The sequence below is a fragment of the Typha angustifolia genome, chromosome 14 (assembly GCF_048772165.1).
Source record: "Typha angustifolia cultivar Huaian chromosome 14, ASM4877216v1, whole genome shotgun sequence".
Lineage (NCBI taxonomy): Eukaryota > Viridiplantae > Streptophyta > Magnoliopsida > Poales > Typhaceae > Typha > Typha angustifolia.
Genome location: NC_133252.1, coordinates 11632034 through 11653805, shown reverse-complemented (window position 1 = coordinate 11653805; position 21772 = coordinate 11632034). Strand labels below are relative to the sequence as shown.

At 36.8% G+C, this 21772-nt stretch overlaps 4 protein-coding genes and 1 long non-coding RNA gene across 6 annotated transcripts; 1 reads left to right on the top strand and 4 right to left on the bottom strand.

The window, feature by feature from the left end:
• Positions 1-93: 93 nt before the first annotated feature.
• LOC140776615 (uncharacterized) lies at positions 94-4325 on the bottom strand. Of its 2 annotated transcripts, XM_073120366.1 has the most exons (16): positions 3656-4325; positions 3405-3572; positions 3198-3322; positions 3054-3110; positions 2860-2976; positions 2662-2781; positions 2431-2572; positions 2180-2350; positions 1924-2070; positions 1699-1805; positions 1414-1504; positions 1201-1342; positions 963-1116; positions 753-869; positions 556-679; positions 94-464 (listed from the first exon to the last, which is right to left on the bottom strand). In XM_073120366.1, exons 2-16 carry the CDS (start codon positions 3543-3545, stop codon positions 225-227), a joined length of 1995 nt encoding a protein of 664 aa, XP_072976467.1. In that variant the 5' UTR covers positions 3546-3572; positions 3656-4325; the 3' UTR covers positions 94-224. The 2 variants fall into 2 exon arrangements, with proteins under 2 accessions (XP_072976467.1, XP_072976468.1); XM_073120367.1 differs by lacking the exon at positions 3656-4325 and having other exon boundaries at positions 2860-2971; positions 3405-3544.
• A 1130-nt stretch (positions 4326-5455) lies between these two features.
• On the bottom strand, positions 5456-7178 carry LOC140776616 (calmodulin-2-like). The gene is made up of 3 exons (XM_073120370.1): positions 6985-7178; positions 6512-6881; positions 5456-5874 (listed from the first exon to the last, which is right to left on the bottom strand). Exons 1-3 carry the CDS (start codon positions 7058-7060, stop codon positions 5766-5768), a joined length of 555 nt encoding a protein of 184 aa, XP_072976471.1. The 5' UTR covers positions 7061-7178; the 3' UTR covers positions 5456-5765.
• A 941-nt stretch (positions 7179-8119) lies between these two features.
• On the bottom strand, positions 8120-12802 carry LOC140776757 (protein HEAT STRESS TOLERANT DWD 1). Its single transcript, XM_073120598.1, has 13 exons — positions 12682-12802; positions 12537-12584; positions 12270-12376; positions 12108-12186; positions 11314-11490; positions 11101-11199; positions 10593-10761; positions 10389-10492; positions 10176-10315; positions 9998-10070; positions 9311-9435; positions 8910-9027; positions 8120-8494 (listed from the first exon to the last, which is right to left on the bottom strand). Exons 1-13 carry the CDS (start codon positions 12724-12726, stop codon positions 8363-8365), a joined length of 1416 nt encoding a protein of 471 aa, XP_072976699.1. The 5' UTR covers positions 12727-12802; the 3' UTR covers positions 8120-8362.
• A 788-nt stretch (positions 12803-13590) lies between these two features.
• LOC140775903 (SNF1-related protein kinase regulatory subunit beta-1-like) lies at positions 13591-18607 on the bottom strand. The gene is made up of 5 exons (XM_073119392.1): positions 18449-18607; positions 18181-18356; positions 14841-15022; positions 14200-14362; positions 13591-14102 (listed from the first exon to the last, which is right to left on the bottom strand). The coding sequence occupies exons 2-5, from the start codon at positions 18334-18336 to the stop codon at positions 13788-13790; spliced, it is 816 nt and encodes a 271-aa protein (XP_072975493.1). The 5' UTR covers positions 18337-18356; positions 18449-18607; the 3' UTR covers positions 13591-13787.
• An 890-nt stretch (positions 18608-19497) lies between these two features.
• On the top strand, positions 19498-20682 carry LOC140776562 (uncharacterized). The gene is made up of 2 exons (XR_012106901.1): positions 19498-19618; positions 20315-20682. It is a non-coding gene; the product is annotated as an uncharacterized lncRNA (long non-coding RNA).
• The last annotated feature ends 1090 nt before the right edge of the window (positions 20683-21772 follow it).

Below are 21772 nucleotides of genomic sequence, written 5' to 3'. Positions count from 1 at the left end.
AATATATAAATTACATACAATATTATTATTCTTTTCCTTAACACATTTGAATATGAAATGAAACATTTTTTTAAAGAGGAGAAAGTGCTAGAATTCAAACATAAGCTCTTCTAATAATCTGATCACAATTATATTGTTTCGAAATGAAATTTATTTTCACTCTAAACTAGTAAACCAATACTTCTCATACGATCTAACAATCAACTTAATATTGCTTTGTATATTTAATTGGCATAAGAAGGCCCTTCCAAGCGAATATAATCATACATGATCCCCACAAATTTATCTCCTCCCCTAGATTGAGCGAGGTAGATAGTATTTTCGCCGGCCACAAGCAATCTCCCCTCGATCTCAACATCAAAATTCCACTGGAAGCCATGGATTCCGTGCCTTGCAATGGCGTTGCTATCGCCGGACTCTGGCGTCGTAAATTGGATCGCTCCATCTGGGTCGTTCACTCGAACCTTGAATTCACCAAAAAGATAGAAAGTTTTTTAATCAAAGGTTATGGAAGAACATAGATAGAGCTTTGATTGTGTCAGAGAGGATTCAAACCTGAATCCGAGAAAAATGTGCAGCTGCAATGCCTAGTCTCAGTGTATATAATCCATTTGTTTTGATAGAGTTTAGATTGAATTTTATCTGCCATGTTGTAGGTTGGTAATTGTTTCCAACCAGCCTGCATGCAGTACATGAGTTCAATTATTTCCCTCCTTTTGTAGTTTTAAATTTCTTAGATTGAGTTTACCTACCTTGTGACATGTGCAAAGAACCAATCTTTTCTGTAGTCACTGACATTAACTCTGTAGACTAAGTCTTCGGTCGGGTATAAGTCGGCGTACCTCGCCCACAAGCCATACTGTCTGTACCTGTCGAATCGAAGCAGAAGATTATGTATAAATGAGATAAGAACATCAGTCATATATATGTAAGATCATTCTAGTCTTAGTAATAGGACTAACTTTTCTTGTTTGACATAGAGTTTATTGACATATTCTGGCATAGGATCTGGCACGAAGAACTCAGCCGCAGTGCGGTCTGGGATGCCGATTTCCCACAGTGTGGGACCAGCCCTTGGTGGTTCAAATATAAGATCATCAAATTTGATGCTAGAACCTGCTGAAAACTTAGTTTAGTAATTTTTCAATTCTAGTTTAAGAATGCCAATGTTAGTCAAGTAGCAGTTGATGATTTGTTAACCTGGAGTGATGGTTATGGAAGAATTACGCATGTAGCCCCCATAAATTCCAGGAACCCATGCATAAAGATTGTAGTTTCCAGCTCTGATGTTGTCAATTGTGAAATATCCTTCAGTATCAGTTCTGGTCCAGAATTGGTATCCCTATGCAGCAAACAAGATGGTTGAAGTAGTAAAATTTAGCACCGAAAGTTAATTAGGATGGTATTCCTTACCTTGCCTTCTGTTTGCCATGATCCTAGTTCTCCTGGTAAGGCCAAGCCAATGTAGGCCAAATTTGCAGGCATATCTTTGCTGCTAATGTACCTGAGACAAGTAAGATCTCTGATTAATATCTTCTTCTTCTAAGGCAATTGATAATAGAATTTTTCGAATTAATCGAGTATCAAGCAAAATTTCTTGTTTTGGTCAGAACTTTCGTGGACAGTAAAGAATTTTCCTTTCAACTGAAAAGTTATGCTAACTAATTTCTGATAAGATGACAGATTGAGATCATGTACCTATCTCGAACTAACAATCGACCGTTAACTGAACCTCTTTGGTTCGTCTTCGGGAATCCCTCGTAAGCAGGAAAGCTATATGGCCAGTTCTTCTGTTCAGTCTGCATCTGAATCAGAGAGAAGAATTTGATTGCAGATAATAAGCTTACTGATTTCAAGAACTGAAAGGAAAAGTAGAATTGTAATGAATTCGATGTCGTAATATAGTTGGAGTAGGACCAGAACCTGTGCTTTTGCATCCTGCCATGCATCTCTTTCTACTGCAGCTGAATTCAGATAGATGAAAACAGGACCATAGACTTTCTTCCAATACTCCCCATCTTTTAGTCTGATGTGCATCTCATTTCCTATATAATGGTCACCTAAAAACATCTAAAGGCCCAGAGAATTAATCAGATTGCAGTAGGTACATGTTATGATCATCTAGCATGTACAATCTAAAATAGAGTTGAAGTATGTGACTATAGAAAATGTCGCTCACCGCCAAGGAGATCGGACCAACATGGGAGGTGAGATCTTGCTTAACTGGCCCCCCGCTTCGAAACTCATCACTAGGCGTGATGACCCAGAAACCAGTGGATGGATTGGAGCAAAACCAGCCATGAACATGGCTGTCCTTGTTCTCCATTGAATACTGATACTTATCATCCACCTGACAACAATGCCAACAAAATGATCAGATTCTTGAATTCTTGCAATTATCCTGATCTTAAGTCCGTTTGCGTAACGCACCTCGCCTCTGAATTCTGGCTCAACTGGGTTTATGATGTGAACAGCTTCCTTGAAAGCCAGTTCCTCAGCTCTGGGAGATTCTCGATCTGCAGCGCTCGGCATTTCTCTTTGCTTATTATCCGATATCGCCATGTATTTGAAGCTAACATGACCATAAGTCAGTTCAATGAGCAGACTTACAAAATTAGGACCAATGTCTAGAGGAAATTAACATGTTAATATATCTCTTACTGGTCTGGATGAAGCTTGAAGGCAATTCTAGCCTGCCACAAATCTATACCCGGCCAACCTCTGGGATGCTCAAAGATTGAATAACTGTAGAATCCGGAGCTACCTTTAAGCACTACAAACCTGAATGCAATGATACTTGGGTTATTGATCAGATCATGAACTCTTTTCTTGCTGCAAAAAAGAGTTGGAATAAAATACCTCGTTTCGGTGTTTAATTGAAGATTGCTAGGATTTGATGGATTCCATGTTCTACTGAAAGAAACTTCTATCTGATTCGGATTCTCTACTATGACCTTAAATTCTGTACCATCTAACCTGCACAACTTAGTCCCTTAACAATTAGATACACAATCATTAATCAGAATTAAACACAACAACGTACGCTATCTTACCGATCAAAGTAACATCCTTGTTCATTTCCAGGATGATTCCAAGCAACATCCCAGTACCTAAATGACATGACTATAACATTAGTGAGCTCGTCGAAGATATATCAAAGTAAACGAGGAAAAGAATAGGTGTTCATAGTCATATACCCTCCTGAATTAGACCCCTCAGGATCATATTCCAACAGGTTGCGCAGACCATTGTATCGGATTGTCGTAACGCGGCCCTCAGGCTTTGATATTGTGAGCTGGAGAATGCCATTATCTATAACCACCTGCAAGCCCATGAGAGTATGTTTACATAATTCACAGAACTAATGATCTGATTTCAAAACCTGAAAGAATACTATCCATTACCTGGTGATCTTCCACAGTTAACTGCACTCCTTGAGTGCCAAGTGCTCTTGCGCAATTTGAAGGTGTAATTGCTATACTCACTAGACATATGAACAAGAGAGTAGTATGAAAGTTGATCATCCAAAACTCATGAAGAGACATGGCAACAGTGCATTAAGATATCAGAAACTGAAAGAATAAATAGAAACAACCAATGTGGGTCTGGATGGGCCATTGAAATAAAGAATACAAAAATATGAAACTATAGCAACCATGAGGATCGTAGAGAGCTCCTTGTTTACAAGAGGGTTCTCTCAATTACTTTGATATATGGGATGGTTTAAAGTCTAAATGCCTCCCTTTTACTAATTTGTAATCATAACTAAACAAGTAACTTTCTTCAATCTAATGTATAACTTCTGGTAACTCTTCACCATCTTCAACTCCACCTCGACTGGGGAATTAAAAGTTTGAATTAAATCCAACGTCACTGGGAGAAATTGATGATTGATGGTGATTAGAACACGTCAGGCATGCCAAACAACCAAAACAGAATGATAAATTCGCACCTATTAAAATAAATAATTTAAAGAGAAAACTTTTACTTAGTCAATTGATGGCAAAATATATAATCTATTCTCATCCCCCATGTCGATCACCCCATTCTCCTTTCACATCCTTCCATTTTCTCTAAATAATTTATTCAAAAGTCCAATGGGGCAAGTGTTGCAAAACAAAATTCCTAGTAAAATAAGATCAACTATTGTTTATATTTACAAACGCATTACTCTATGAATGTAAAAAGCATTACTGTATGAATGTAAAAAGTAGCAAATTACCGTATACAATTATCTGTAGCAGAATGCTAATGGCTTTTGATCTTTGCTTACCCATCTTCAATTTCTTAAAATTCTATAAGCATATCTTAGTTTATGGGCTTATATATATATATATATATATATATATATATATATATATATATATATATACAGAAAGATTATTTAGTTAAGATAGAGATGAAAAGATTATTCAGTTAAGATGGAGATGAAAGATTATTTAACTAAGATAGAGATGATAAAAAATATATTTTTTATTTTATTTTATTTCTTTATATATTTTTTAATTATATTTAATGTTAACGGTATTTGAAAAGTGGAACAATATATCAATTCCTTTTGGATATAACAACATCGGATGGTGTGCCTTCCTTTCGGTTATTTGTTTTTGTCTTTTTGTTATACTTTTGATTGCTTCTATACTATATATTTTATTATTCTTTTGATTATTGCTTCCAAATTAATTTTATATATATATATATATATATATATATATAGGTGTGAACTACCGAGCAAAAGAGCTAGTCAGCTCTAGCTTAGACTTAGCTTGAAATTAATTTTGAACATAGTTTTTATTTTATCTTAGGCTCGGCAAACTGAGTTTGAGTAAGTTTATTTTCAAGTCGAACTCAAGTCGAGCTGGTCTAAACCTAAAACTAGGCTATTTCTAAATCAAGTCTATTTAAATCAAATATCTAATAGTCATGAGTATGCTTATATATAATATTAATAAAAATATTTGGATTGAGCTCAAAATTTAATCCGACCTCATAAATTTATTTATGATCAGCTTAGTTCAAGCATATTTTATTATACGAAAAATTATGTTAAAAATAAAATTTATATTCCAAAATAAATAAATTAACACTATTTTACCTTCAACATTATTTCCATTTCCCATAAAAATAAATTAAACAGGATACAAAATATCAAACAGTTAGAACATATGAATGTACAAAAGTACATGCAAATTACCGTAGACAATTATCTGTAGCAAGATGCTGTTAACATTAGATCCTTGTTTACCCATCTTCAATGTCTTGAAATTCTATACGGCGTATCTTAGTTTGTAGCTTATATATAGATAAACAAAGATTGTTTAGTTAAAATAGAGAAGAGAAAATTAATTAAAATTCTTACTTATTCTTAACTTCCAAGAGAATTTGGGCCTCTCGCCCTCCGGGCTAACTTGGAAAACTTAAAAATATCCGAAGCCAATGCAAGAAGATCCACTAATTCTTTTGTTTTGTTTTAACAGTATTAATTACTGGATATGAATACATGCAGTAGAAGAACTTCCAACAATATCTATAATTAGTGGAACAATATGTCAACTGCAGATCTCCCCAGGTCCAGAAAATCTCACTATATGCATGTAAGACGAAACAAAGGAGGGAAATACTATCACACTATTGGCTTATTTACTTATACTTGACCTCAAGTTTGTCACACTGATACCATTACGAGTTCCAGGTTGATGCTTCCATTATTACAAACTTAGTTTCCCAGACGTTGAAAATTCCATAGGCCACCATGCATTTGCTCTTCAGAGTATTGTGCATCTCTTGGAGCGAAGCCGGCAGCGCTTCCTCGGAGAGGGAGTGGACTCTGCACTCCTCCGGCTGTTGTTGCTCTCTCCCATTCTCCTCACCCTCCTGCACAAGAGCTCAGAGAGCCAGCCATAAATCAAATCAAATCACTTTTTTTTTTTGTTGCACTAATTATGCCTCGCAATCTTGATAATGAAGCCATATTGGATGTTTAAATTCTAATTAGGTGTTAGGAGCAATGCTTTTCACCATGCAAGATAATCCCATCAACAGTCTATTTTCCATGAACATTACACTTCCTTCTAGTTTTTAGTTCTCATCAAACAGATCGAGGAGAATAAATTCCCACTGAATTTGACAAAGGCTCTGAGATTAGGCTCGAGCACGCAGAATTGGCGTATATGCTAATTATACTCGAATAGAGCAAAAGTCCTAAGTTTAGAAGATAAAGATCATAGAAGACTAGAACTCTTGAGACCGGTGAGATGATTAGTTAAGAGTAGTAAATTAGACGCGAGTGAGAGAGGAAATTGTTGGGTATCACATTGAAATTTATAGTCTGCTTTTGGGTTGGAGTTTGATTCTAAAGTTTATGGCATGTTTTACTTTTTCAAATGTAATGCAATCACATAAATCTAAACCAAAAAACTACTACTACTACTATTACTACTACATTAAGCATATATATACAATTTCAATTTCCAATAAGAAAAATTAAATGAAGTCTTAGTAGGGAACTCACTTGGCCACCATAACTTTGACAAACTCCTCGTAGCTAATTTGGCCATCGCCATCCTTGTCAGCTTCACGGATCATCTCATCAATCTCTTCGTCGGACAGCTTCTCGCCAAGGTTGGTCATGACATGGCGAAGCTCCGTATCTGAGATGAAGCCGCTCTGGTCCTTGTCGAAAACTCTGAAGGCCTCCAGGAGATCCTCATCAGAAGAAGTGACCCCCATTTTGCCCGCCATCAAGTTGAGGAACTCGTTGAACTCGATGGTTCCGCTGCCATCTGCATCGACCTCTTTGATCATGGCGTTCAACTCCGCTTCCGTTGGATTCTGATGCAGAGCTCGCATCACAGTCCCCAGCTCGCCGGTCGTGATGTACCCTGAAGAGGAGTTGCCGTATAAACACTAAAAAAACCATATCTTGAGATCATAATAATCAATTAATCGACAAAGGTCCGTCGAATATGAGGAGAAGAATCTTACCGTCTGCGTCCTTGTCGAACAAGCTGAAGGCTTCCCTGAACTCCGAAATCTGCTCTTGCGAGAAGTGCTCCGCCATGGTCGCCTCTTCGATTCGATCCGAGAGAGGGAGAGACAGAGAGATAGTAGGGTTTCAATTGGAATTTTCTCTTCGCCGGAGTGAATGGCGGGTTTGGTGATATATGAGTCGAAGTCTCGAAGAAGCGTTCCAAAGGCCAGGGCATCGGATGCCATTCTCCACAATTTGAAGCATAGTGATATTACCTTTCTAGCCTTCTCGTTGCATCTAATTTACCCTATCAAAATTATTCCACTTCATATTTTCATATGCCTTTTATGTCTACAAATATGACTACAAATTAAAATTAATTTGAAATCATTTCAAATTCTGGAGTGTGCTCAAATTCTTCTTATAGTAGTAAACTCAAATTACTTTTAAGATTCTTTTTTCTCGCATGATGAACTCGAGAAGGTAATAAGGTCTATTACCTGTGGGCTTTTCTGTCACTTGGCGTATAAATTAGTGGGGCCCAAGGAATAGAAGAAAAGGAGTGGACGGTGATTTACAGTACGATTGCGATTCCGCATCAACGTGTTTTTTTATTTGGCTGCCTGCCATCACTTTTGGCCCTCACCGAAATAGACTTTGATGTTTAGTTATATATATAAATTGTATGTACTTTATGATAATAAATAAATAAATAAATAAATATATATATATATATATATATATACTCAGTTTTATATATTAAAATTAAAAAATTAAATATAATTAAATAGCAAACCCAAACCACCTTGTGTACTTCCTTTCAATTTAATTTTATGAAATAAGATTAATTCTTAAAGAATTATTCTAATTTTTAATATAGAGAATTGGTGACATTTTAAATTAAATAATAAAATACTCTTAATTGGATATAAAATAGTAGTAATAATTTAAGCGTTTACTAATCTATAAGTAAAATAATAATTTCAAATTACTATTAAATTCATGTTTAAAATCGTATCGAATAAGAGGAAAAAAAATGATGAATTAATAAAAAAAAAACTGAATTATTCTTGATTCCGAAAAATATTACTCACGGAGCCTAGTGTGCGGACAAATAGTACTGAAAAGATAAGCAAGCCAATTTGCTGATGACTAATGTAAGCATCTACTAAGTATTTATTCATTGGAAACTTTCACATCCAATTGCAACCATTACAAAGTTCTTTTTTTTTTTTCTTTGTGATAGATGGAATATAGCATAAGTTACTGCTAGCCGGAGAATGCAATTGATTGGTACATACTCTGTGAAGTAGACAAAAGAGTACAACTCCAGAACCAGAAAGACTTCTGCTTCAAAGCTACTGCATGGAAAATATCGGTTTGTGCGATCGCTTAAAACCCAGCCGATGGAAGGGTTATTTCGATGTTCGCAGGCATCAAGACATTAAAGCCATCAGCAGATGTTGATATGAGCATTCCTGGGATCTGTGAATGCCAATGCAATTCCTTCAAATCTTTCTGACCCTGTATGTAGAAAGAAAACAATTAGAAGCAGGCATTGGCTGCATCGTGAAATCAATCATTACTAGAAAAAAAAATGTATTCAGCTGGAAAAAACGATGATCATCAGCCGTCAGTCATTAGAGCCAGTAAAGCAAAATAATTAGAGGGAGAGCAGAGGTAGTTGTATAAGAATCCCTCTGAATAATGAACATTTGAAGTATGTTTTATATTAAGAGAGATGTCAAAGCTGGTCGAGAGCCAAGGAACTGAACTAGAAAGATGAGCATGCTTATTATAGGGGAGAATGCTTATTATAGGTAGGACACTGGAAAAGCATTGACTTCTGTCATAGGTTCACTTGCTTTCAAGAAAAAATGCAATAAATATCTGAATAGGACCAGAAACAAGCTTATAGCAAATTGTAACTAATAAATACCTGATGAACAAATAGAAGTGGTGCTGGCAAATCTTCAGGTGCAATTGCTTGTTCTTGCATCTGTGTTCTGAATTCAGCCTCCTCCTCTTTATCTCTTTCTAACGAAAGGTCCCAAATCCTTGCAATAGATAATTCAACAAATTAGAATGATAAACTTGGAAGCATCACGCAAGAAAACTGTGTTTGTTGTTTTCTCTGTGTGTGTGTGTGTGTATAGCAGTTGGTGTACAAACTTCATGTCAAATATTTTGGGAAAAAAAGATTCTAACACCTTTTCCACCATCAGTTGCATCTTTGGATATGGAAAAGCAAGATGTTATTCTAAAGAGTTAATTTTTCTTCAGCTAGTGATTAGATAACATAAACTCTCAACTTTTCCAGAGAGAAAACAGTTGTCTTACGTCAGCTGATGATCAGCAGATGAAACAGCTAGTGTTGATGCTTCATGCGGACTCCATTCTATGGAAGTGACAGGTTGTTTGTGATAATTAAAATGAGCAGCTACTTGTGATTCCCCTGACTTCCCCTGCCAATAATAGAAAAATGTAAAATTGTAAACAAGCAAATTCTCGACTGAACTGAGAAAACCAGAACCATCTTTTTCAAGCCAAAACCATCTGACATGATTATTCTGGAAACCCATCTCAGCAGTGAATTGAAGATCATGCAGGAAAATAAGTCAATATGCACACAGTAGTAACATAGTTCCAGGGAGCTACATTCACATCCAGATATTGCCCTTAATATATTTGACAGCTCACTTTGCTCCATAGTTATCTCATTTGAATTTATCTTATACAACAAATTATCTTAAAAATCTAATTAGATCACTGAAATGAACTTATATTAAAAAATTGGCGAACAACTTTTCCCACAATGAATCATCACATATATGACTGTTGAACTCCTTAAATATTGTATGCTGCAAAATCCACATTAGAGTAATCCGTCATGTTCATCTACTTCTTTAGTTATACACACAAGCTAAAGGAGATAAGAAATTGTAATGGAGAAAGAAAGTAAGCTTTCTGCTGAAAGAAACTGGAATTACTAATTAGAAGAAAAAAGAAAGAGCAAAGCTCAACTACCTTGATCAATCTAAGATCATGAATTGAGAAGCTACCATCATCACTTCCAGATGCCATGAAAATGCTAGAAAGCCTATTCCAGATGGTGAAACATAGAAAAGAGAGATGAGAATAACTGCAGAGGTAAATCATAAGTAGCAGTATGCTTGAAGTACAGAAAAAATATTTCTGCATATACCGGTTCCATGAGATAACATTGACATCAACATCATGTGCTTTAAAGGAAATTGCTGGTGATTTTCCTATCCGAATATCCCATATTGCTATTGTTCCATCCACTGAACAAGAGGCAAATACATCTGCTTCCGTGGGACTCCACTACAAGAAAGGAGAAAATATATTGCAACTGTGCAACAATCAAGAGCTTTTAGAATATGAAATAAAGGCATACTTGCAAATCTTCCACACTTGCAGTGTGACCAACAAAAGGATTTGTATCAACATTCCATGTATTAGACATGGGCTCCCAAAGATGAATACATTTATTGCAATCACCTAGAAAGACGGAAAAGAAGGCCTCAGCAATCAGCTTATTCGGAATAGCAACCAGAATAAATAAGGTAAGAGAGGATCTAGGCAAAAATTATGACAGTACCAGAAACAAGTCTCCCAGTAACCACAGGACTCCAGTCAACTGCATACCCTTCATCCTTGTGCCCGCCGAACTTTACTATAGGTGTATGCCTATGAATGCTATTATCCCCTCTGCTTACGTCTGTTTCTGATTCTGCTAAGGAATTAAGAAATGAGCTGAAGTCCCAGACCTGCATAAATTCAATGAAATTTATGTACTTATTTCTCTGTCAAATTTCCAAATAGATCTAGGACAGTATATTGATTGAGCAACGACCAGTATCCTTGACAAAAGCAATCTGAAGATAAAAGAGTCACAATAGAGAACAGTCTTCCTGCAAAATGTGCAGATAATCTAAAAGAACAAATGAATATCTATGCATATCCTAATGAAAATAGACAGGTTACAAGCAGATCACATCACAGTAAAAAGGAATGCTCAAATACAAAGAAATTAACATCATACCAGATACCACCATAAATTATTATCAAGATTCCAAAAGTATATGTTATGAATATAATTTTCTAACCTGCACATGGCCGGCATCTGCCCATGTAGCACATATATGTGGCTTTTGTGTCATTGAGCGTATCCGATTCACACATCCTTCATGAGCCACCTTGTTTAACTGTTATGACAAAATGCAGGAAGCATTAGTAGCTTATAATCAGAATTGTGGAAAACAACAATTTAGAAGAAATAATAAATATAATCAGAATTAGAACTGTGAAAATGAATCTACCTGTAAAACAGGTTTTTTGAAATCCTCGCTCTCCTCTTCATCCTCTTCATCACTGCTACTCTCACTCTCCATATCAACGTCACTACCAGCAGAGGGAGCAGGCACTAATTGGCGCTTTTTGCCAGTAATATTGGAAAGCTTGAAAATACCAATGTAGTTCCAAGATGCTTTCTCAGCCTGCAGGAAGAGTATAAGATTACAATACATCTTTACCAGCACAAACAGACTACTCGACGATCCTAGTGACTGCAAAAAGCATGAATACCTAAATACAATAACTTTAGTAATTAACTCCAATACTTAAATCAATAGAACACATAACAATGATAAGTAAAATTTCAGTGGAATTTACTAAATCTGAAGGCCATCAAAATATGAACTTTCAGTTAAAACCAGTGCTTCAACAAGTGACAATCTAGAAGGTGGTTCTAATTGATCTAGGGTACAACCTATCATTCAAACACAAGTAAACCCAGCTCTTAAATAGAATGGAAACTACTAACTAACCAATGCTTCCAAACTCCAGGCAAGAGAATGTACCTATTTGTGATTCTAAGCAAATTAGGATACAACATTTCACTCATTTGCAAGTAAAACCATATTTTAAATAGGATGGCCTGCATATCACTGCCGATATCAATCTTCTCTCCTCTTCTCTCCATCCAAACAGCGTGCAAATGCATGGCAGGCTAGATATAATTAGAGACAGCCACATTTTCATAATTAAATACGGTTTTGATCACTGCAGCAACTACAGTTCAATAAAAGACAATCATGAACCAGTAGTTATGAACCTGAGTCCCTGCAACACCATATACTGTGTGTGGAAACTCCGTCCGAATCAATCCAAGAGAATCATGCACGATGTCAAAACTATAAGAGAGAAGACAGAAATTAAATTCCAATATTAAACAAAGAAACTAAATCTATTCAGAATGTCAATCTGGACATTCTACCTTAAACAGGGCCATCCGATATCAAAACCCCTAAGATAATTATAAGCAGTGGGATCAAACTGGAGCTCTTCTCCCTCTTCTAGTTGGTCGACACCCGGTTGCCATACCTACACAGGCAAAATTTTGGAAAAATGAAAATAATCCAAACTTATGAATTTCAACAAAATACCCAAATATCATAACTTTATCATGAAGACGATTGTAACAAAAAGATTACGGATATAAAATCATGAGAAGATTAAAGAAAGCTTGGACTTTCTTGGTCACCTTAGGAGGTGCCGAAGGCACGGTAGAGGATTCGCCTTTTTTTGATCCCTGAAACAATCGGAAAAAAAAAAGACGTCAAACAAAGATGGACAGGTACAGCGAATTGATGAGGGAGAGAGAGAGAGAGAGGAAATTGGAAAGCCACCTTCTTCTTCTTGTTCTTCTTAGAGCTCTTGAGGCTGCGAACCATCTCGACGGCTTCGAAGGAGAAGTTTTCTGAGGCAGAGGAGAGAGAGAGAGAGAGAGAGAGAGATAAACCCTAGGCGGAGGGAGAGAGATAAACCCTGTAGGCGCCGAAGCCGAATGTCCTTCGGGACGGGCTCATGTTCGGGCCGGGCCGTAGCCCAACCAGAGCCACCCACCTAGATCTAGGTAGAGAATTATTAACAAAAAAAGATAAAACTATTAATAACACCCTACAGTTGAAATATATTATAAATAAAACCTTCTCTTTTTATTATTTAGGATGATATATGCTTTACCTGTCTCTCTACCTTTTACTAAATCGTAGGGATTAGATTTTCCATCCAAAATTAACATTATCTATGCCTTCTTTAAAAATTATTACTGATTTGAACTTTCTTTATCAATGTAAAAGCATTAAAAAATTTAAATAATTTTATCATCTATGTTGACAGCATTTGTGTTTATAGCTTAGTTAAAATTTAGAGAATAGTATTGATGCAAAACAAAGCCCAGGGGATAAAGTGATCTTTGTCTAAAATATTATTTACAAATGATAATCCCCTCTGCATCCTTGCAGAAATTTCTGCAACAGTTGTTTGGCACTGGATGTTAATCCTATGCAACAGTTGAAGTAAATCTTGCTAAATTTCATTATTCAAGTCCTAAAACAACTGAAGAATAGAAGATCTATAATAAAACCCTGAAGTATCTAGTACGTTATAATCTTCATCCCACTGCAAAGCTACAAATTTCAACACCATAATTTGTGTAATGTGATAGTGGAACATTTAGCTAATTAGATATCTTACTATCTGACTGACATTTGTAGTTACACTTACACTGGCGAAAAACAGCCAAACGAAAAATCTGAAGATAATTCATGGTGATTAGAGCATTAATGATGTCATATAATCCTGATACATTCTAAAGGACAAGGGTACAGGGTAGCATAGCAGAACCCAAAAGCTGCAACAATTGCACTACTCTTCTGTACAAAGGCCATGGTAGCAGCTGCTTCTTCCTAGTATTTCTCGGAATTCCACGGATTTCCAGATGCTGTTTCTGTTACCTCTTCAAAGGTTTGTAGAGGACAACAGTCACATACTTGGAGTGGAACCTGTGAGTGAGTCCAAGGGCCAACAGCGATTGTGATGCCCATCCTTTCTCGATGAAGAGGTGATCGAGGACGACGTGCTGCGGCTTCAAGGAAGGCTCCTCAGAGTTCTGAGATCCGAGGACTGTCAAGAGCAGCTGAGGTGGAAGGGGTGGCGGTTCTTTAGCGAAATCCTCATCCCCCGGGAATGGCTGACTATAGCTGGAGTTAGGAGATGGAGGGGCTTCAAATTCTGAGACACTATCCAAACGTTCTGGAACATAGTCCTATTCAAGGGAAACACAAATTGTACACAATCAATTTCCAGATTAAAGCACTCTAAACTTGAGGCGGTCATTAAGAGGCATCATAATATCTACTGACATTGACATCGAGGAGGTTAGTGAATTGTCCTCTTTCATCGGTTATGTAAGGGAGATCAGGGGTGTATCTGAATTCACCATCAACGATGAACTTGTAATGATAAATTCCAGATGGTAGAACCAGCAAGATGGTGTAATCTTTACCTGACTTCTGCAATGCCTTCCTGAAAATTTTCAAAAATAGTTCCAACCTTATGTATAGAATGTATATCCTTGGGAAAAGAGGGAGGATTTTGAATAGCACCACTTGCTTTCAAGTCTTATTGCAAAGAAAATATTCCTTTTTTGACATATCTGCAAATCCAACTCCTTTTGTGGGTAGATTTGCAAAGAACACCTCTTTTAAGTTCACAAGGGTTCATCTTAGTACATTCTATTTATTTAAGACTAAAACATCCTTCCTCTCCTCTTTTATCTACCTTTGAAATCTGAAGAGCATTTTAGTCACCCCAAAAAAAATACAGTAAATAAATTTCTGTGCATAAACAGGCCGTGATTTCTAAAAAATATACCTGAAAATGGAGTTGGCTTCAGAAGGAGGGTTTTCAAAATTAGCCTAAGATAGTAAAATCTATGTCTGATGTTCTCATATACAAAATACAACAAAAAGGTAGAACTGCAATGCAGGGATTATATATATACCTCGAGGACCAGTTATCCCAAGACCCCTCCACCAAAACATCATTTCCTCCACTGCTCCATGTAATCAGAGTTGGAATACCTTTTTCCTGTGGAGCATTAAAAGGTCCATTTGAGTCGTTCATCCATGGATGATTGAGAACCGAAGGGATATCGGTTGCTCTCTGCAAAGGAACTGCTGGAACCTGTGACATACGTTTCTGTTAGATTGTGTATGAACAGCAAGAGGACCATGCATTACATGAATTTCTTCCCACCTAACACATTTGATTTTAGCTTCCTTCTTTCATCAAATATAAAATGTGTTTTATCCTATGAGTGACAAAATCTTGGCATAGTGCTAGAAATAAATACAAAATCATAGGTTAACTGTCTGCCTAAAAACTGTCGTTCTTGTTAATATATTTGTGTGAGGATAAGGGTCTAAGGTAACTAGGAAAACAAATCTTTATATGGGCTCAATTCAGAATCTATAATGCAACCAGTTGACATAGTTACCAAAAGAATGTTTTTCTCAACCCCACAATCAAGACAAAGTAGAAGATGGACCATTCATTCTCATGAGAAAGCAAGCAACTATGTGAGAGGAGAACTGTAAGTCTGTAACTAGATAAAAGAAGGAAAATATTTGCATGAGCAATGCCTCTTCGCCAGCTAGGAGTAGAATTGACTTAATTTGCAGCCTTATGGTCACTTATAGATTTTTGTACAGAAAAGGAAACTTTGAAACTTATGGAAGAAAATTTCATGAAAAACGATCTGGATCATGTAATTGGCATCTTGGAACGGGAAGGTCAACATCCAGTTCATTATATTCTACCTCAAAATGCAGAACTTAGATTCTTTTAGAGAAAAGTAATTACATAGAATGTCTAGAAGCAGATAAACTTTCATTGCCCTTACATGACTCCAGCAGAGCAGTCTAAACACACACACAAAAACAAAAAGAAGTATAATGATCTATTGCTATCCATTTCATATTTGTAAGATTGCCTTACCACTTGGTGAACATTGACATGTAAGTTGTAAATTGAAGCATATACAAAGTTAAACATGCAGAAAAAGTGACAGGACCAGTACAATAGCATCAAGCATCACAAAATTAATAGAACTAACTGAATCTTTTGCAAATCATACATAATGCGCCAAAGGCCTGTATCCATCTACAACTTAGATTTTAATAATACTTCTATTTCTTTCAGTTCCATCCACTGTTTCTGAAATAAATCATCAGAAGAAACACCCAATACTTCTACAACAAACACCCATGACAAGGGGCTTCTTGATTACTTCAGTTTGCAACTTCCAGGAAGCAGGTTGCACATCCAAAAGGTTCAAGTGAAGTGTTGACAAGGAGATATATGACGGCAGCACTATGGACGGTTGATAAATTAGGATATGTCACATTCCCCCCTTAAATAGTGGAAATATTTCAAATGGAATGGGATGCCAAAGATGCTAATATGACTTTGACTATATCTATATAAAGGAAATTTTGGCATTTTGGCCCTCAGACCTTACATTTTCAATTGATGCAAGCATATGTCAAAAGGTTCTCCCTTCAGAAGAATTAGGTTTTGGTGTCTTCTGAAGCATGTCCAGCACACATGTTTCAGTTAAAGGATTTGTAACAAATGGATGGAGTTTCTTTTTTCCAAATTTCAGATAGGTGAAGCATGTGTATCAGTATGGCACAAGCTTCAAGGTGCCAACCCAGTACAATAATTAGTATCATACGATGCAGAAACTAACTGTTCTGGTACAAGAAGCAGAGTACTACTGTATTAGTATATAGTAATGCATGATCACTTATCGCAAACACAGACTATCTTCTGAATTTAATCTAGTATTAAACGGTTGCTGCTCTTAAAATCCTAACTAAACATCTCCAAAGGTTTCAAAATGGCAAGCTTATAATCTCTTCTATCAAAAAATTGCCACAGATCAAACTAAGACTATTTTCACTTTTTCAATTGCAAATTGCATTAAACAGTAGCTGCATCCAAAAAAAAAGAAATTCCCCCAAACTTCTTTGGATGTCAACTCCATCAACAAGAATGTGAAAATCAATGGTTTCTCTTCAAATAATATTGGGACAGCCTTTCCATGCCACAATCATAAAAAGTGAAAAGGCTTTCACTTATTCCGTCTCACACACAAATCTCCTCAATGGAAACTGATTCCACCATCTTCCATGAATCCCTTTCTTTCAGCAGATAGAAAGAAAAGTGAGTCACTTGAATTTTCATATCAGATACGATAAGTTGCAAGCGACATCAGGATGAGAAAGTTGAGCAACTGAATTTTCATATCAGAGAGGACAAATTACAAGTGAAATCAGCAAGAGACGGTTGAAAAAGGTGAATTCGGAGCCATTTTACATAATAGCTAAAGCAGCTTATGTCTTCAGATGAGGGTGAATATGCACTTGTTGGAGACAGAAAAATCTTGTTGTGGCTCGATAAGCAACTACTAAATGTATCAAATATCTCGACATAAAATGCTGCAATTGAATCTCCAATTGGTGACATTTTGCACAGCACATCAACAAGGTAGGCAACCAAAATCTACTGGCTTTAGTACATAAAGCACGATTCATCTATATTTCTGCAAGTTCCCATGGTAAAAGTAACGCCCAATGGTCAATCAGTTCGTGGCAACATTACTGACTAAAATGATTGGTACACTCCACTAATCAATATATCCTCAAGGTCCCATGCATTACGTAATGCAGGCCTTATATGTCAAGACAATTGGACGCGTGTCTTAAAACATTATATCCTGTCAGATAGCTGATTTCCTTCAAGATTCAACAGCCATAAATTTAATTTAAAAACAACGGTAAATAGCAAATAATTCTTTGGTTGGTATCAGAATTCAGTCCCCTCCATGCATCTTCTTCTCTCCTCCTTGACAAACATTGCAGAAGTGAACGAAATCTTCAGAAACTCCCACAATGTTTATCTGAAATATCATCTATGCAACGAAAGCACCCAATCTTTTTCCTTGACCAACAGCCACTGATTTTAACTAGCATTAGCCCAATAACTATAAATTCGTCCCATCATGCGATGGATCACGCTATATATTATCAATGCGCATTAAATTAGAAATATTTCACATTTCAAAGTCAAAAAGAAAAGGAAAAGAAAAGAAAAGAAAAGAAAAAAAACAACATCAGGAAAGTAGAGAACAGCATAACTACGAAACCAAATCAAAAAACTATCTAACCAAAAAGACGGCATTTTGATCACGACCCAAATCACAAAAAGCAATCGAAAAGGATCAGAAAAAGGAAGGGCAAAAGGAGATTCTCGTGCGAGAAAGGGATAGATCTCAACACCTGCGGGGCGAACATGAAGGGCGATCGCGACGCCCGAGGGCTCTCCGGCGGCGATCCGACCATGTGGGCGACCGGCGGCAGGATCCCGTCGCCGTCCGCTCCCATCGGGGCCACACCGTGGCCGTTCTCCACCTCCCTCGTCGCCGCGTTTCCCATCGCCGTTTCCCAAACTCTCCCTGAAAGCGAAAGACCACCGCAACCATGAGGGATAAGATTAATTTACAACAAGATCAAGAGGCGAGCTTGACAAATGCCACCGGCGATCCACCTATTTACGGATGCTTGCCACGCGGTGGAGGAGGAGGGAGTTTCAGAGAATGCTGTCGGATTTGGGTGTTATTTACTTTGCATGCCACTGGCGAAGAAGCCGGAGAGAGGAGAGGAGAGGAGAGGAGAGGAGAGGAGAGAAAGACAAAGGAGGACAGAGATAAGTAAGCGAAGGAGCGAGGGAGGGGGGGGGGGGGGGGGGGGGTTGGGAGACAGTTCGGCGTTCGCGGAAGTGATGACGCTGACGTGGCGTATAGCACGTGCGGGTTGGCACGAGCTGGATGTGGTGGGCCCGATCCTTCATACGGCTTTGCATGCATGGTGATGTGTCAGGGAGATATCCTTTTCTTAATACCAGAAATACCCCTTGCCTTTGCCTCTGATTCTCTGAAGGGCTGATTAGTAAATATGGCAAGAAAAGCCGCTTCATATTGGGCTATTAATATTTACCATTTTTTAAATAATCACATACAAAATAAATAAATAAAAATTTAACCACAGATAATAATAAGAGTAGAATTTAAAATCAATTTTCACTTAATTATTTGAGTACCTTTCACGAGATTTAAGCAACATATGGGCAAAATCATCTATTTTTTAGATAGTTTTAGATTATGTATAATATTCTATTTTAGCCTAAGATTATTTTATTATGGTATATTTTAGATCGATAATGCCACGTAGATCTCTCCAAAAAAGAGCGACGAGACGAGTATGGAAAAAATAAATATTGTATAACTAATCATGCTCGAAATAAAAAAATTAAAAAAAAAATCAAAAGGTCAAGAGGTTCGACATTTATATTTAACCTTAAATAAAGGGAAAAAGAAAGAAATAAAAAGGTCAAAGTTGCAAGGGTATAATTGCCATTTTAGATGGTGATGGAGCCCTTGCGTATAAAAGAAGGACGATAAGGACGGCAGGATAAGTAGGGTCATCCTTATCCACTCGTCCACCTTATCTACCTCCCACTATTCCATTCCATTATTCACGTCCAAGCTACAAAAGGTCTAGAGTGTATAAAAACCCCACCAAACTATTCCTCCACCGGGATATTTGGCTTTTTCCGATTGGCTGTTCAAATCGCAAGGCCAGTTAAATGCTGCCAGGTAATCCGAATGCAGTAAAATTCTTGAACTCTGGTGTGCAGAAGAACTCTACTCGGCTGTAGGTGCGTGAATTCCCGTGCGGGTATTACATTTTTCCTGCTAAGCTTATCTTATCCGGATGGATAAGGATTCTATAATGATGTTAGGGTTTAATTACAGATAAGACCCGAGGAAACAATTATTTATTTTCATATAAACTGTTTTATTTAATTTGTGATATTTAGTCTCCTTCAACTATATTAATTTTCCTGAATCACGTGATCAATTTTATATATTTTAAAGCTTTTTTATTCTAATAGAATACAAGATATTAGATATTCGAGAATCTCAAATTATTATTTAAATATAGATAGAAGGTCTACATAAATATAAAGTAAATATTTGTCATCTTTTTATCATGTGAAGTTTGATCTTTATTTTATTGTAATATAATATATATATATATATATTTGTATGGGTTAAAAAGCTTTTAGGAATATGACAGAAATAAAATATAGAGGGCGAAATAAATTTATACGGTAAATTTGATATGCATTGGAGAGTTTAGGGGCTTAAAAGTATTGAGAAGATGGGATAAGTTTGATGGATAGTTACAAAGAAGTCCTAATTTTTGTCTAACCGACGAATTTGCCAAATTAAAAATGACTCCATCGTTATCAGCGGACGCACGAAACGGATAAAGTGTTTCTCCAGTAGTCTTTGTTATTCGTGAATAGAATAAGTTATCCGGTCTTATCCAAGCCGATCTCTTTCGACAGGTCAGAAGGTCCCATACATTTCGGTCCATAGTTGCTATGGAAACAGAGAGCTGCAGTGAAGAGCCTTCACCCTCTTGACGTAGAACCCACTCTCATGGTGGAAAGCCGCAAAAGAGGAGGGTAAAGCAGGAACACCACCCTCCACTGCACCTCTAACACCTTGAACGGCGATGTTGAGGTCCCGGAGAAGAAGAGATTAAATAGGAACAGGGGAAGGGAGGAAAAAAGAAGAAAAGAAAGAGCCTCGGGAAGCAACGGCATGATGGAGAAGGAAGGAAGGAGAAGAAGAGAGTAAAAAGAGAAAAAAGAAATGAATGCTAGGCTAAAATATGGAGAGAATAGCTGAATTGCTGAAATAGTAGGGGAGGCCCACGGTTGTTGGCCCATAAAGTAATTGAAACTGTTAATTAAGCCCAAGTATGAAATATCACCAAACCTATGTTTTCTTTTTTCTTTTCTCTTTTTTTTTATGAGAGGTGAAATTTATATTAAAGTACTGAGCTTGATTATATAGGGCTTTGTGGGGGAAAGTTCAAAACTACCATGTCTATAAGATAAAGCTAACCCTTCTTGTTAGCTTTTCGATATATATATATATATATAGAGGTACAAGAGATACAAGATAGAAGTCATATATAGTTTTCCACAATAGATGTGACTTCCAAAGCTTGTGAGTCAATTTCCATCTTCACATGGGCGTGGCCCTACGTTTGAATCATAAAGAGTCCTTTTTTTTTTAGAGCTGTGACTTATACTGTAATAGTGAATTGGAAGCATGCGCAACGAATGTCGACAATTATTGAGAAACTTGACAAGGAGCGCAGGATGAAGCCCACCCTGTCGATCTTGTTGAGATCCGAAAATGAACTATCAGTATTAAGCTTTAGATACTTGATGGGAGAAGGTATCAACTTGGTGTGACATTAGCGTGAGTTGCATTTATCTAATATAGAAGACAAAACCAGGTGGTATTCATAAGCTAAGACTATTGTCCTTTCCTATAGAATATGTTCTCTTATTCGGATATTGTTTTTATTATTTTAGATATTCCATAATGTAACTACCGTACCTGATGATATCAATGATCGATTTGACTATTTGTGTTATCAAGTGCTAAGATCTAGCCATCTTCCAACCAGGTGTGGTCCAACACGCCTATGAGCTAAGTTTTGTTAAATTCTATCTACATAGCTCGTGCAAAAAGGCAAGTAAAGAGGATGTGATCATAGGTTTCATCATGCAGGCTACAAGTGCGGCACATTTTGGGACAACCTAGTTTCAGCCCATCGGCAATGTTCCTATCTGCAAGCGATCTAGGCTACCTTCTACAAGAACACATTAATTGTCTGCACTTTTAACTGCTAGATTGCTTTCCATCCCTTCCAAGTAGTTAAGTCCACCAGGTCAATCATATTGAGCATATTATAAGCCGACTTTGTAGACGCTAAACCAAATATG

Bases quoted from the DNA above. Each gene is read 5' to 3' on its own strand.
- LOC140776615 (XM_073120366.1), bottom strand. From the start codon at position 3,545: ATGTCTCTTCATGAGTTTTGGATGATCAACTTTCATACTACTCTCTTG. The intron at 3,323-3,404 runs GTAATGGATAGT...ATGGGCTTGCAG, and splicing joins TAACTGTGGAAGATCACCAG to GTGGTTATAGATAATGGCAT. The intron at 870-962 runs GTTAGTCCTATT...TCGATTCGACAG, and splicing joins CTCTATGTCAAACAAGAAAA to GTACAGACAGTATGGCTTGT.
- LOC140776757 (XM_073120598.1), bottom strand. From the start codon at position 12,726: ATGGTTCGCAGCCTCAAGAGCTCTAAGAAGAACAAGAAGAAGAAG. The intron at 9,436-9,997 runs GTAGTTGAGCTT...TATTATTGGCAG, and splicing joins ATGATCTTAGATTGATCAAG to GGGAAGTCAGGGGAATCACA. The intron at 9,028-9,310 runs GTAAGACAACTG...ATCTATTGCAAG, and splicing joins TCTGCTGATCATCAGCTGAC to GATTTGGGACCTTTCGTTAG.
- LOC140775903 (XM_073119392.1), bottom strand. From the start codon at position 18,336: ATGGGAAACGCGGCGACGAGGGAGGTGGAGAACGGCCACGGTGTGGCC. The intron at 14,363-14,840 runs GTATATATATAA...GAAAATTTTCAG, and splicing joins TGGGATAACTGGTCCTCGAG to GAAGGCATTGCAGAAGTCAG. The intron at 14,103-14,199 runs GTCAGTAGATAT...TCCCTTGAATAG, and splicing joins CTAACCTCCTCGATGTCAAT to GACTATGTTCCAGAACGTTT.
- LOC140776616 (XM_073120370.1), bottom strand. From the start codon at position 7,060: ATGGCGGAGCACTTCTCGCAAGAGCAGATTTCGGAGTTCAGGGAAGCC. The intron at 6,882-6,984 runs GTAAGATTCTTC...ACTCCTCTTCAG, and splicing joins GTTCGACAAGGACGCAGACG to GGTACATCACGACCGGCGAG. The intron at 5,875-6,511 runs GTGAGTTCCCTA...GCTCTTGTGCAG, and splicing joins GTCAAAGTTATGGTGGCCAA to GAGGGTGAGGAGAATGGGAG.